General features: G+C 31.9%; 2 protein-coding genes and 1 long non-coding RNA gene across 5 annotated transcripts; 2 read left to right on the forward strand and 1 right to left on the reverse strand.

The window, feature by feature from the left end:
* Positions 1 to 4,673: 4,673 nt before the first annotated feature.
* On the forward strand, positions 4,674 to 5,450 carry LOC149908998 (uncharacterized protein KIAA1143 homolog). Of its 2 annotated transcripts, none has more exons than XM_090101617.1 (2): positions 4,674 to 4,788; positions 5,011 to 5,450. In XM_090101617.1, the coding sequence occupies exon 2, from the start codon at positions 5,046 to 5,048 to the stop codon at positions 5,430 to 5,432; it is 387 nt and encodes a 128-aa protein (XP_089957743.1). In that variant the 5' UTR covers positions 4,674 to 4,788; positions 5,011 to 5,045; the 3' UTR covers positions 5,433 to 5,450. The 2 variants fall into 2 exon arrangements, with proteins under 2 accessions (XP_089957743.1, XP_089957744.1); XM_090101618.1 differs by lacking the exon at positions 4,674 to 4,788 and adding an exon at positions 4,795 to 4,932.
* A 16-nt stretch (positions 5,451 to 5,466) lies between these two features.
* Positions 5,467 to 6,535, reverse strand: LOC149908999 (uncharacterized). Of its 2 annotated transcripts, none has more exons than XR_016456704.1 (3): positions 6,515 to 6,535; positions 6,217 to 6,318; positions 5,467 to 5,903 (listed from the first exon to the last, which is right to left on the reverse strand). It is a non-coding gene; the product is annotated as an uncharacterized LOC149908999 (long non-coding RNA). The 2 variants fall into 2 exon arrangements; XR_016456703.1 differs by having other exon boundaries at positions 6,511 to 6,535.
* Positions 6,536 to 7,319: 784 nt separating this feature from the next.
* Positions 7,320 to 13,749, forward strand: Mnn1 (menin 1). The gene is made up of 5 exons (XM_090120577.1): positions 7,320 to 7,989; positions 8,076 to 8,301; positions 8,401 to 8,704; positions 8,924 to 9,073; positions 10,865 to 13,749. Exons 1-5 carry the CDS (start codon positions 7,432 to 7,434, stop codon positions 11,343 to 11,345), a joined length of 1,719 nt encoding a protein of 572 aa, XP_089976703.1. The 5' UTR covers positions 7,320 to 7,431; the 3' UTR covers positions 11,346 to 13,749.
* Positions 13,750 to 14,473: the final 724 nt, after the last annotated feature.

Consider the following 14,473-nt stretch of genomic DNA (forward strand, 5'->3'; position numbering starts at 1 on the left):
TACTTAGACTAGTTAATTAAATGGAAAAAAATATTAATAATTTTGAATGGGGTGAGGGGGGGGGGGGCAACCAAAACAGTATATTTTTATTTTATTTATTGTTTTGGCCAAAATGCCGCCTTCCTTTGACTTGTGGGCCGTGGCGCATTCGTACGAATCGTGCATAGGGGCTCGGGCGTTGTCTCAACGACGTTCGACTCAACTACCCTCACTTTGCTAATAGTCGTTGACTTGCTGCGATTTGTTATCAACTACCTACATCTGTGTAGAATCGCAGTCAAACTTATACATTCATAACTAATATTTAACCCGGCCGCAGCGCTTTGCCGCTTTAAGTCACATTTCTACCGCCAAACAAAACGGACGTCGGTTGATCGTCATCAATGGCGATGGCGTCGGATGACGTGGCTATTACTGTAAAAAGATTAATAATATAAATTTTAGAACCATACAAAGATTTTCCCTATTTGTGGGATTTATCTCACGACTTATATTACAACAAAGAACGAATTTATCTTTTAAATAAAATTTTGCCCATTCTTTTCTCTTTTTAATGGTTGTTGTAATTGCTACGACGCGACGGTTGCCGCAATTAACGCGATAATCATCAACTGATAGTACTGTTGTGTTGGAATTGGTATATTTCACGTTCAATAAAAGATTACACAAAAGATCAAGCTACCGCCGCGGCCGCGGAGTCTTCAGTCTTTTCTGGAGAGTGCTTTGGGATCCTAAAAGCATTAGAATATATTAAATTAATGAAGCTACCTAAATCCTTAATTTTTTCTGATTCAATGAGTTCTCTGCAATGCTTAGATAAATATTCTTTTTACAATAAACCATTTTACCCTGTTATTTTTCAAATCAAAAATAAGTTACATGAATGCATTAATCTAGGTTACCTGGCAACTTTTGCTTGGATCCCGAGCCATCGTGGAATACAAGGAAATGATAGGGCTGATAGCTTGGCCAAGGATGCGGTGCAGTGTGGAGATATGTTTCCATACATGAACTATTCTCATGATCTGCTAACATTACCGAAGCGATATCTCTTTGAAACGTGGAATACGGTCTGGGCAGATACTGGGCAATGTAAGGGAAGGAATTTTTATAGAATCCAACCGACAATTCCAATAAAGCCTTAAAAAGCAAATAAATTGGTTATATCTTCAATAAGTCGCATGAGAATTGGACATAATATGTGTATTCCTAGTCATTTAGCCAGAATTGGTGTGTTAAATGGGTCGATCAACTTTTAATGGTCCGACGGTACACGCATCATGTCCCTGAACGATAATTAATAAACATGAAATCATAAAGAGTTAAATTGGTTTTAATTATATTTCTTTTAATATTTTCTAACATTATTGTGAACAATATTTTACTTGTTTTATTAATTTGTGCGTAGTTTCATGGTTGTCCAGAGACTAAATGCAATTTTCCAGTACTATCACATTTGTCCCCAAGCTACAATGCATTAAAAAACTTCGCATCACGAACACATACTATCACGACCATTAATACCAAATACACTTCTTGTTTCAGTTCATGATTATTGACATAAAAACATACAAATAATATTTTTTTATTGGATTAATACGATTTTCAGGCATTTTACTTTTGTCCCCATAAATCATCTACATGGCACAGGTCTCGAAGACAACCGTAATTTAGTTATGGAAACAAAACACTGATGGCGCGGTAGATTCCTAAACAACAAGCTAAACACAATAATTAACTGTCGGGCTCAAACGCCATTTTGATTTGTATAAAATCACGGCTTTCGTCTATAATTTAGTGTGAGCTGAGATTAATATATAAAATAACAATAGTATTTGCTTGGCGGCTCAAAATTTTAAAAATGTCTCGCGGACAACCAGTCACTTGGCCAACCAAAGTGGTTGTACCATGGACAATTTGGTTGTCCCTAGGACAATAATTATATAAAACTTATACTTTAACAGTTACTTAAATAGTTCATGTTTTGTTTATTACTCGGCTGTTTCGGGAACTCATTTTTATTACGCGATTTTATGTCTAGTTTAATTGTAATTTTAACATTTCAAAAATCAAGACGCTACTACTACAACTAAGATGTCCCCATATAAAAATCACATTATACTTCATTCATTCAGTTATATCGAGAATCAGTTCATTTTAATGAAGTAAAATCAATAATACGATACGTAACAACCTCGCCTTAATAGTTTTTTTGTAATAAATATCACTATTTCCGCTTTACTGAAACTTTTTTTATATATGAAACATTATTTGGTTGTTCAAAAGACATCATTCGTTTCAATTTTAATAAAAATATTTCGTATTTTGGGTGTAAATAGAACAAATATCAAAATATTTTTTATTAGGTATTTAATATTAGAAGAATTTGTTTTAATTCTAAAGGGAATTTAACATTTAAAAAAGTACTATTGTGTAAGTTGTCCAAAGGACATTATTTCCCGTGAATAGATCGGTTCGTGAAGTTAAATCCACAAATGTATTTAATCAACATCACTGCTGCTTATATAATCTTAATCTACGAAGAATTATCTTCTAAATGAAATAGTAAAATGCTGAAAATTAAGTAAATAAAGACGTGTAGCACTCGGGAACTGCCGCGTTAAAGCTATTGCATGCTATATGCCTTCAAGCCACACCTCCGTGTCCGTCGGAGTGGGGAGCGTGAGATTTTTCGTAACGGAATTTCTCGATTCGGTCCCCGCGCTCAAGGCCCGCGATAGAAGCTATGCAATAGCTTAAAAAAAAATACGAGAAAATTATGATCGGGACCTTTAAAATTGATTGACCCAAATACTGAAGTTTTCGAGTGTGGAGAGGGCGAGGGAAATATAGACCACATATTTTTCTCTTGCTCTATATACGACCATTCTTCCTTTTATAATTCCATAATACCCTCAAATGTTCCTCTTCCTACTCGTATGTCCTATCTATTTAAGTACCCTAAAAAATATCTGAGTATAATAGCATGTAATAGGTGGGGCATTTCACGCCAAGCGGACACAGATTTCAGGGTCAGGTTTCAGATTTCGGTTATATTTTAGTATGTTACACCTGTATATATCCTCGGTATGTATACGAAAAATTTTTGCATTTAGAAGCTTAGTTTTCAAAATACAGGTCTTTGAAGATGTCAGTAAGCGCGAGGTATGGGGGACTTTGAATGTAATTATCAGTTCAAGAAAAGTAATTTTTAAATAAATTGATGACTGAATAATATACCCCATGAAATAAACTTTTTATGCTCATATTTCGAATTTCGAATTTATATTAAAATTCCTTAGAGAAATAAAAAAATATTTTTCTTTGTCATTTTTTACAAACTTTGCGTATTTTTAATTTTTTTAAAGATCATTAAATAAATAGCTTATATTATGCTTAAACTTCATGCAAAGTTCTAGAGTGGTCATCGCAGAAATTTAGAAGCTACATGTATTATAATGTCGAAGCGCGGCAATATCCCCATACTAGCGCTTAGTTGGTTAGCGCACCGTACTGCAGTATTTATCTCATTATAGTTAGTTAATAACACCGTTTCAGGTTTTAATAAGATTTTATAGTGGTAAATAACAAGCAAGAAAATATTACTTTAATTTTCTTAAAAAAAAAATATTCAGTAAAGTAATATGACATTTTTACGACTTTGAATACGTATATCTCGTCAATTATTTATTTTAGCATAAAACTTATTTATAAACCTCTAATCAATTTTTAAAGACCTATCTGTTGACACTTCAGTTAATTCAAATTTCTAGAATTTATTTTTTGTCCCCGTTTCTATGAATATTGCAGTGCGTCGCGGTAGGCGCTAGTATGGGGATATTGCCGCGCTCCGACATTATAATACATGTAGCTTCTAAATTTCTGCGATGACCACTCTAGAACTTTGCATGAAGTTTAAGCATAATATAAGCTATTTATTTAATGATCTTTAAAAAAATTAAAAATACGCAGTTTGTAAAAAATGACAAAGAAAAATATTTTTTTATTTTTCTAAGGAATTTTAATATAAATTCGAAATTCGAAATATGAGCATAAAAAGTTTATTTCATGGGGTATATTATTCAGTCATCAATTTATTTAAAAATTACTTTTCTTGAACTGATAATTACATTCAAAGTCCCCCATACCTCGCGCTTACTGACATCTTCAAAGACCTGTATTTTGAAAACTAAGCTTCTAAATGCAAAAATTTTTCGTATACATACCGAGGATATATACAGGTGTAACATACTAAAATATAACCGAAATCTGAAACCTGACCCTGAAATCTGTGTCCGCTTGGCGTGAAATGCCCCAGGTATATCCTTAGATTATATCTAATTTTATATGTAGAAATAATATCAAATTGTAATCATCATTTGTCAATCATCAATTGTTCATTAATTTCCATTTAAACTATTTAATTTATGTAAATATGTATTAATATAATGTAAGTACCTATTTTTTTTTTTCCTAAACTCTTTTGATCACTTTGCTATCGTCCTACCCACAGGTCCTACCCTATTTTCCCTACCTTTAACTTGACACTGGCAAATGGTTATCTTCTTGCCATAACAGAAAAAAAAATTGTTGTGACAGGTGATTGTCAATTATATGTCAAATAATCAAAACTAGTGAACACCGTGAACAGTGAACACCAGTGACCAGTCACAAACGGAATGAAGTGCAGGTGCAGATGAATATAATATTTAATATTACTGTCTCAAATAATAAGATGCCATCTACTTAAGCTATAGGAGCAAACATTACGATTAATAAAATCAATTGGTAATTATTATGATTGTGATTGTCAAATATACTTGTAATGTAATGTGTATGTGTTTCAAGTGTTTTTTTTTCAAAGCTTTGTTTTTGTTATGAAAAACTTAGTTCTATTATAAATAATAATAAGTACTTTCAATAAATAATAAGGTATAGATATTACATATTACTTACATGTAATACTAATTAATTACCTATTATTAAGACTGAAACTTATGTTGTTCACAGAATCTGATTTAGGTAATATATATTATACTATCAAGATGAACAGGAAAAGGAATGTAAATTTTATAAAACCAGATGATCCACCATTTTTGAAAGCTTTAAAAAAGCAGGCTGGCTATGATGACAGAAATCATAAATTTGATGAACTTCAAAACAATGAAGAGGATTTTGTAAATGATGATGATACAGAGTCACCCCAAGTAGTAGTTTTGAAAAAAGGTGACCTTACTGCGGAAGAAGCTGAGATTGAAAAAGAAAAGTTGAAAAAAATTGAGTCTGAAACTAAAGCAGATTTAAATCAAAGAGTAATATTTAAAAATAAGAGAAAAGTTAGTGAAGCAGGTAAAAAAGGCTCTGAGGATAAATTAAAAAGCAAAAAAAGTAAACAATTATTGTCATTTGCTGATGAGGATGTAGATGATTGAGGAAATTAATAGATAATTAGTTTTTTAAATAAAACACCATGTGCTTTTAAAAAAAACCCACTTTTTTCGTTCGGTTTTTGATATTGTTAAACCAAAATTATTTTCGTACATAATCTTATGATCTATGGGCATAAGCAAAAGTACTTACCATATTATAATAATTTGACACAAGTTACAAATAAAATTATATGTTCAATAAACAATGTATTGTAAGTCAGTTTACAAGATTGTGTGTGGAAATGATTAAGGGGGGATACTTTTTCCTGAATCTTCATGACTTCTTCGTTTTTTTGGTTTAGTTTTTGAACCGTTTGGGGGAATAATTGTTGGTTCATTTCTATAATATGTCTGGGAAACATCAATATCATTTTCATATTCAAGTAATTTTCTCAACAAGAATTTTCTTTCATCCTTAACAATTTGAATATTTTCTTGAATTTTAGCAACTTCATCACACAGTGCTGCATTCTCCTAATAAAATTAATGAAAATATTAAGATAAAATATTTATTGAAATAATATCACACTTTGAATTACAATATATTTTTTGATTAAATATTTCTAGCTCTCTAGATATCTCATTTTATCTTAAAAAAATAATAAAAATAGTGTTCAGATTTCACACTGCTATTTAGAAAATGAAGTCGGTGATATCACTTATAGGGAAAATTTTCTCTGTTTGCTTCTACCCACTTTAAAATCAAAATTATTCTTACTAAATTAAGAAAGAATCGGGAATAATTTGTGATTTATGATAATAATAATTAATGTATTCGGACACTCACAATTATAAGACTTTTAACTTTCAATTTCATGGTATTGTATTTCTTTCTATACCGTTTATTCGGACTGCCGTCTTGAACAAAATTCATTGTTTTTTTCAGTACCTAAAAAATAAACTTTGTTTAAAGAATTATTATTTGCATTGCACAAGAAAGTTTGTAAGTAAGGTTTTTAAATTAAAAGTAAAAATATCTTATCGGAATTTAAATATTCCCGAATTAATCTTTATCTTCGTAATCCAATTATTTTAACAATTTTCACTGTAATACAATAAACAAGTATCACAACCTGAGTACCTACCAATATAAAATTATTTTACAGCTCAACAGAATTTCTGACAATTTGACGTTAAATGTCAACATTGTAGAACTTTGAAGTTTGAAGTGTTAAGCGCCTTATTCACGGTCCATCTTGCTGTACGTCCCGCCAAGGTCATACACAATGCACAACGCAAAAAGACAGTGAATAGTATTGACGTTCGTCAATAATAATTATTATTATGTTGCTGGATGTGCACGACCAATGAGCCGTCCTGCATCGTGAGTGCTCGATCGTGAATAGCTCAGAGGAATATGCTCTGAGGTGAATAGGGCATAGGCTTGCTGTACAGCAGATCAGTGTTGCCAACAGAACTGGCCCTAATGTCGCCGTTTTTCATGCATTAAGTAGCCTAATATCGCCGAATTTCAGTTGTAGTAGCCTAAAGTAACCCAAACACTAAAATATCAATATGAATAAAATAAAATGTAGTTTTCATCAATTTATCTATTCTTACTAATATTATAAAGCTGAAGAGTTTGTTTGTTTGAACGCGCTTATCTCAGAAACTACTGGATATATTTTGGCAGGTTACAGTACAGATTATTGTAATCTGTAGGCAATAGGCATACTATGCCTACAGAGTACAGATACTTAATTCTAATAAATGGAGTTACGGGCACTCGTTAGAATTAAAAAAAATAACTGCACTCTTGCAATGGCCTGATTATTGTCACAGAAGTTAACTTTAGAAAATATTATCTAGTATTATCTCATATCTATATATATATTAATATACATACAGTTTAATAAGATAAAATATCTGTGGTATCCCTCCTACGCACCTGGCTGAACCGGTCACCGGCATTTTGACTACGGTTATTTATTGTTGTTGATAATTATTGCATGTTTGCTGTAATCATTCAATACAAACCTGATTAACATGTAAAACTCTAGCCATGAGTGGACTTCTTGAATATAAATCTTTTTTCCCCATTGACAGTATTCAAAAGGTGTGTGAATTATTCGAAGAGCAACTGCGTAGCGAAAAAGAACCTGATTTGGCTTTGTTTTCAATCATAGTAGGAGCTGTTGAAAACAACTTAACTAATATAAAAGCTAATGATAAAGATGTAACACTCGCCAATAACAAGTTTGTTAAAATTAAATTCCCTTCGGTGTCCTGGGAAGAAGTAAAATCTCTATATGATCGCTTCGTTTCGTTGATGAAAAGTGGGGTTGATGCTAAATTACTAAGCGGTGAATTTTCAAGTCGAGAACTTGTGAAAAGAGTTGCTGATGTTGTATGGAATTCTCTTACCCGCAGTTACTATAAAGATAGAGCGCACCTTCAGTCTATATACAGTTTTTTAACAGGAAACAAGTTGGATTGCTTTGGTGTTGCATTTGCAGTTACTGCAGCCTGTCAGGTGCTAGGTAAAAATGATGTTCACCTGGCTCTATCAGAAGACCATGCCTGGGTGGTATTTGGAAAAGACAGAAAAGAAACTGCAGAGGTAGTTAATAGTATGCTATAAATTTAGTTCTATGTGTCTTATATTAATAGGGCAAATACTTTAAGTTTGGTTAATATGTATCACAGGTTACTTGGCATGGCAAAGGTAATGAAGACAAAAGGGGAAGATCTGTGGGGGATGGGGTGTTAGCCCATTCATGGCTCTATGTAGCTGGCAAACCTGTTGTTTGCACTCGTGTCATGGAATTAGCAGCACTTGTGTCATCAATTAATCCAACGTTAACACCAACAATTGATGTCCATGAAGTTGCATTAATGCAGCACAAGCTCCTTTGGTTGTTATATGAGAAAGGTACATTTTTCAAACAGCACTCTTGATACGAGACAATATTATACAATGATTCTATTAAAAACTAGCATAAAGTATTTATAATTTTTTACTTGATTGCAGGTCATTTACATACCTATCCAATGGCATTGGGTAATCTTGGTGATTTGGAGGAATATATGAAACTGTCAAATTGCTCAGAAGAAATGAATAATTCAACAACAAAAGATGAGAGTACAAATACAAAAAGTAATACTCCAAGACCAGATTCAGCTGCATTGTATTTACAAGCCATAAGGTCATCCCGGCATCACTATGATGACAGACATGTGTACCCATATACATTTCAAGGGGGCTACTATCACCGTCATAAGATGTATAAAGAAGCATTTCATGCTTGGGCATGTGCTGGAGATGTTATTCGACAGTATGTTATCAGTATTATTTGCACTATAGAAATAGAGGCTTATTTATGTTTATTAATTACATATTATTCAAATAAAAATCAGACTAGTAAATATATCATGATTAAATCATATCATGATTAATATAAGATTAAATGTGACCTTTGTTATAAATTTCACATATATGTATTTTCTTGTTAAAACATAAAGAAATAATTTATCAAAATTTTTATTTGTTTTAGTTATAATTATTCAAGAGATGATGAAGAAATATACAAAGAATTTTCTGAAATAGCAAATGAACTCATTCCTCAGCTAATGAAGGCCGAAAGTTCAGGACACTCGGCAAGATCCATCTTGAAGGATCCAGAATGTTTTGCATCTTTATTGAGGTAATTAAATTAAAGTAATAATCCTGTATAATTTCATTAGCTTTGCTGCAGTTATGGTTTTTTGCATGACTCCAAAACTTCATTGACATGGGGAGCATTTTTCTGCTTCTATATGGTGTAATTTTGTAAGAGCACATAGAGGGAAAGAACTGTACAAACGAAACAAACAACATATCTACATTTATTTTTTAAAATAATGAAAATGGCAATTAAGGATTTTTTTTTTATTTGTATGCCACACTGCCTATCAAACCAATATAAGTATGTGAAAATTACACCCTAATCGATGAATAAACAAATATAGACAAAAAATCAGTGGGTCAAGTTAAGTAATTTTTCATCAACTGACTGTTGACTCAGAACCAGTGCTTTATAAAAATTATTTTACTATTTACACGCCGGTATATTATATGGCCTAAATATTATATTTAAACGGGCCATTGTATCCTCTCGGTCATTTTAGTCACGCCGTGTAATATATATTTACGCTTTTTAAATAATTTAGTTAATAATAAATTAATAATATTAACAGAAACTAATATTATCCATATTAGTATTATAAATGCGAAAGTAACTCTGTCTGTCTGTCTGTTACTCAATCACGCCTAAACTACTGAACCAATTTTCATGAAATTTGGCATGGAGATATTTTGATACCCGAGAAAGGACATGGGCTACTTTTTATCCCGGGAAAATGACGCAATCCCGGAAATCCCACGGGAACGGGAACTATGCGGGTTTTTCTTTGACTGCGCGGGCGAAGCCGCGGGCGGAAACCTAGTATTAAATAAAAATGTGTAATGATTATGCAAATATTGTTTAGTAGTTAAATTATAGCAGACATAATTGCTTTGTAATATATTAAATTACATACATTACAGTACAAAACCAATTCACTAAATGTATATGTTACCGGAAATGTATGAAATCAAGGAATTGTATACAATTCCTAGGAAATGTGTACAATTCCGATACCATTTAGGAAATGTATAAAATATTGTTTAAAAAACTATTTAATGCATGCATATCCTAGGAAATGTATTATCTTCCTAGGAATTGTATACAATTCCAATATCGTATTAGGAAATGTGTAAAGTAAATGCTTTCTGTAATAAAACACGTTGTTATTTTTTTTATTATAGCTCTTATTGATACAATCGGGTAACAGTCATACCGTAAAATTGTAATAATATTATGTTCATATTATCTTACTAATTAACATTTTAAAAATCAACTATCTAACTTTTAACGTAAATATCACAAAATCAACTTATATTTATTCTTATAAAATCAAATTTTCATTTGGCAAATAATCAGTCCCGTCGTCCCGCTGTCCTCGCGTATATTTGGCGCAGTCGGATTGTACAATCCGCCGTATTACATTACGGCTAGCTGTTTTAATATGCCTAAAATTCGTCCAAAATTATTTCTGTTTAGTTTTAAAAAACACGAACCTAACCTAACCCACCCCCTTATCCAAACCAAAAATTTTTGATTACGAATTATCGGCATAGTTACTACAAAATGCCGACCGTTTGTAAACGGCCAGATTATATACAACTTGCCTGCGACATATCAATATCTTAAATGTTTTACATTTCCGATAGCTATTTAGGAAATGTATAAATTTCCTAGGAAATGTGTATAAAATAATTTATTTCACACATTTCCGTACGATTTTAGGAATTATATACATTTCCTAGGAATTGTATACAATGACGGATTACATACATTTCCGGTAACATATATAAAAAAATAAGTTATCCTTCTTATTTTGGATTGAATTTTCAGGTTTTATGATGGTATTTGTAAATGGGAAGAAGGAAGCCAGACTCCTATTTTACATATTGGCTGGGCTAAGCCTCTGGTTAGTACAATTTCAAAATTTGATGCAGAGGTAAGAGCTCAAGTAAATATTGTTTGCAATACAGAAAATAATCATATTGGTGATGATATAAAGAAAACTGAAGAAGGGGAAAATAAAGATTCCACAGCCAGTAATGATAGCTGGAATAATGCTTCTGAGAACATTGAAATGACTGTTAGAGAGCAACTAACAGCGGCGGTGAATAGTCGGCCACGCGTGACTTTATATAGCCATAAAATGGCAGCACTTAAACCTTTATTATTAGCAGAGAGATTAAATACGCACGCACTGCAACTGCAACTAACAGCTCAAAGTCAGTTACAGAGGCCCCAAACGCAAAGGCGAGATGATGAAGAAAATTCGGGATCAGTATCGCGAGCAAAGCGAGCTCGCCGTGAACGCTGACTGTTCTGCGGATTCTAATTGTGATTGAATAGGATATGCAACTGTTTTACGCTTACTGACGATTATTTTGTACTATTCTTTACTGATTAATATAATGCATGTTTCTTTAAAAGCTTAGTGGGATGTAACCTTTAGGGATGTTTTGTGATGGCACTTATTGTGTCTTATTGCCATAGAATAGGCCTTAGGGTAAAACTATCACAATGATGAAGCTTTATTTTTCTTTATTTAGGCATTTATGCCAGCTATATGCTGACAAATATACTCTATTAAAGAGTAAGTTGGACTTATGATAATGTACAAAGTACAAACAGTATTTTACTATTTACATTGTTATGAAGTTATTATCTCGTGAGTTTTCCATTAAATGTTATTTTAATAAGATTTTAAAATTACAATTATATAAAGAGTTTAACTCTGTATTCTTGATGTTAATTATTTTTTTGATCTGTCTTGCAATACATATTGGTATTTTGTAAAATTAACTCTACTTAGTAGATGTTTAGTAGTTTAATGGGGGGCAAAAATATTAGAAATCTTATTTTTGTCAGTTATTTTAAAGAAAAAAGTAAGTATAGTTATAGTGAATACTTACATTTTTTCACTCATTTGCATATTTTATTCTATAAAAAAAAACTAAACATAAGAAGTCATTCATAATGTTAAGCTTGATTCTAATATTCAATTTAAGTTTACAAGTTCATTAATCAAACAATATGGCATTGCCTCTCAATATGTAAGTACAGTACGCGCGGCGAGAGTTTGGCTTTGACCTTCGGGTGGAGGGGATTACTGTGCAACGCACACAATACTTTACCCGCCCCGCACCCCGCTAATTGCCCGTTGATACCCAATTTCTGATTTCTGCGCAATAACGGTCAAAGCCAAACTCTCGCCGCGCGATCTGTATGTCTTGTAATTATCTAGTCTATATCAGTACGAAGTACGAACTGCAAAAGATCATTTAGACATCATAATTATTAATTTTTAATAATGAAAAAAGATTCAATGAAACTACAACATTCATTGATAATTGATGAGACACATGTCGGTCAGAAATAAAACAATCTTTTGCAGTTTAAAATAGTTATTCTTAAATGGCTGGTTTACACGCATTAAGTTGATATGTAGGTAACTAAATTTTAACTTAATTTTAAGTGACTTATATTTAATAAAAGAAGATATAATAATTGATAAAGAGATAATAAAGAAGTCGTAAATTCTATCCTTAAATTTGTTATTAGTGAGATTTAAGAATAGGTTAAAGAAGGAAAATATGAATATAAATGAAATAAAGAGGGAAATAATCACACCCAAAAGATTGTGGGCGAGAAATTGGATAAATAAAAGATAATATCAGTACCGTGCACATTCTACAAGCATTCTCTTTATGTATTCTTCCACAAATTTACACAAAGAAAAATTTATGCGTGTACATTTCAGTACAGTACAGTGAAGTGAAACTTCTTTATGACCTTAAAAATGTCACGAGTATGGCGTAACGCAAAAATGTCACGCGTACGGCGTAACGCAAAAATGTCACGCGTACGGCGTAACGCAAAAATGTCACGCGTACGGCGTAACGAAAAATGTTACACTAAATTTTTGTCCAACCCCGATAAAGAAGTTTCACTTCAAACAAATTTAAATTTTGTGCAGTTTTAACTAAATAATTGTGGCTGTCCAACCGTGTCAAGTAATAAGCCTGAAGCCACACCCACCAACTTTACAGAAAAATAGACAAAATTCTAATTATCGAGTTCAGTTGTCAACTAAATTTTAACTTGTTACTAAATTGTGTGTTTACACGAAATTAATCACATAAAATTTAGTTAAAATAACAACTTAATACGTGTTAACCCGCCATTACCAGCAATATGTACTCTTACTACCTTAAAATAAATAAGCATTTAATCTTTTCTAGGTCATAATAAAAAAAATTACAATTGAAGTCCAGAAAATATTTGTATACATGACGTATGTAATAGATAATTATTATTAGCTTGAAAGACATTTCCCTTTACCTCATAGTTTACATAATATCATTGTTAGGTATGGATAGTGTAATACCCACCGTTAAAACATCATAAATTATAAACTATTTTTTTAATCCGTCCTTTTATTATTTTTAATGCGTTCTTCGAGAATAATTATTATCATTTTCTAATTATTATGTTTGTCTTGGTGAACAAATAGTGATTGACAAAAATATTTTACTATTAGACATTTCGAGTAATTTTTAAGCTATTGCATAGCTTCTATCTCGGGCCTTGAGCGCGGGGACCGAATCCAGAAATTCCGTAACGAAAAAACCTCACGCTCCCCACTCCGACGGGCGCGGAGGTGTGGCTTGAAGGCATAGCATGCAATAGCTTTACCGCGGCAGTCCCCGAGTGCCACACGTATTTTTAACCGACTTCAAAAAAAAGGAGGAGGTTATCAATTCGGCCGGTATGTTTTTTTTTTTTTTTTTTTTATGTATGTACACCGATTACTCCGTGGTTTCTGAACCGATTTACGTGATTCTTTTTTTGTTCGATGCGGGATGGTGTCGAATTGGTCCCATAAAAATTTTATTCGGATAGGCCCAGTAGTTTTTATTTTATGAGCATTTTTGTCTGTATTTGTAAATGTTGCAAGTGCAAGTTTGAAGTCGGTTGTTTTTAACGCAGTTATTGACTTGTTTTAAAACTAGATTCAAAAAAATGCAATATGTTAATAAGATTTGAGAATTATAGGATAGCAATAATTTATGCATGAAATTACAGTAAAATAAAGTATTTAATAATAAAGAAGCATTCCGCGCAGTGTATTTCGTGTTATGGTTGGAAAAAACATAAATATTATGTATTATGCATCCAAATTAGTTACGAATACATATTTAATTATTTAGTCCGGCATTTTATTTTATTAACATATTGCATCCTTAGAGCATTGCATTTCGCTGCATATGTAAAACCATGACGTAAAATTTTAATAACGTCCACTTCTTCATCTTAAGCTATGTTCTCTAACGATCCTTTCTATAAATATTATTTCTAAAAGCTTGGCTAGTTTTTATCTTTCTATGACTGGATATACATGTTTTAGAATTAATGAAGACATACTAAATTAACACAAAGTAGAAG

This window comes from Colias eurytheme, chromosome 4, assembly GCF_061535395.1.
Source record: "Colias eurytheme isolate Ceu_HAF_F1 chromosome 4, ilColEury1 Martin Lab GWU primary, whole genome shotgun sequence".
NCBI lineage: Eukaryota > Metazoa > Arthropoda > Insecta > Lepidoptera > Pieridae > Colias > Colias eurytheme.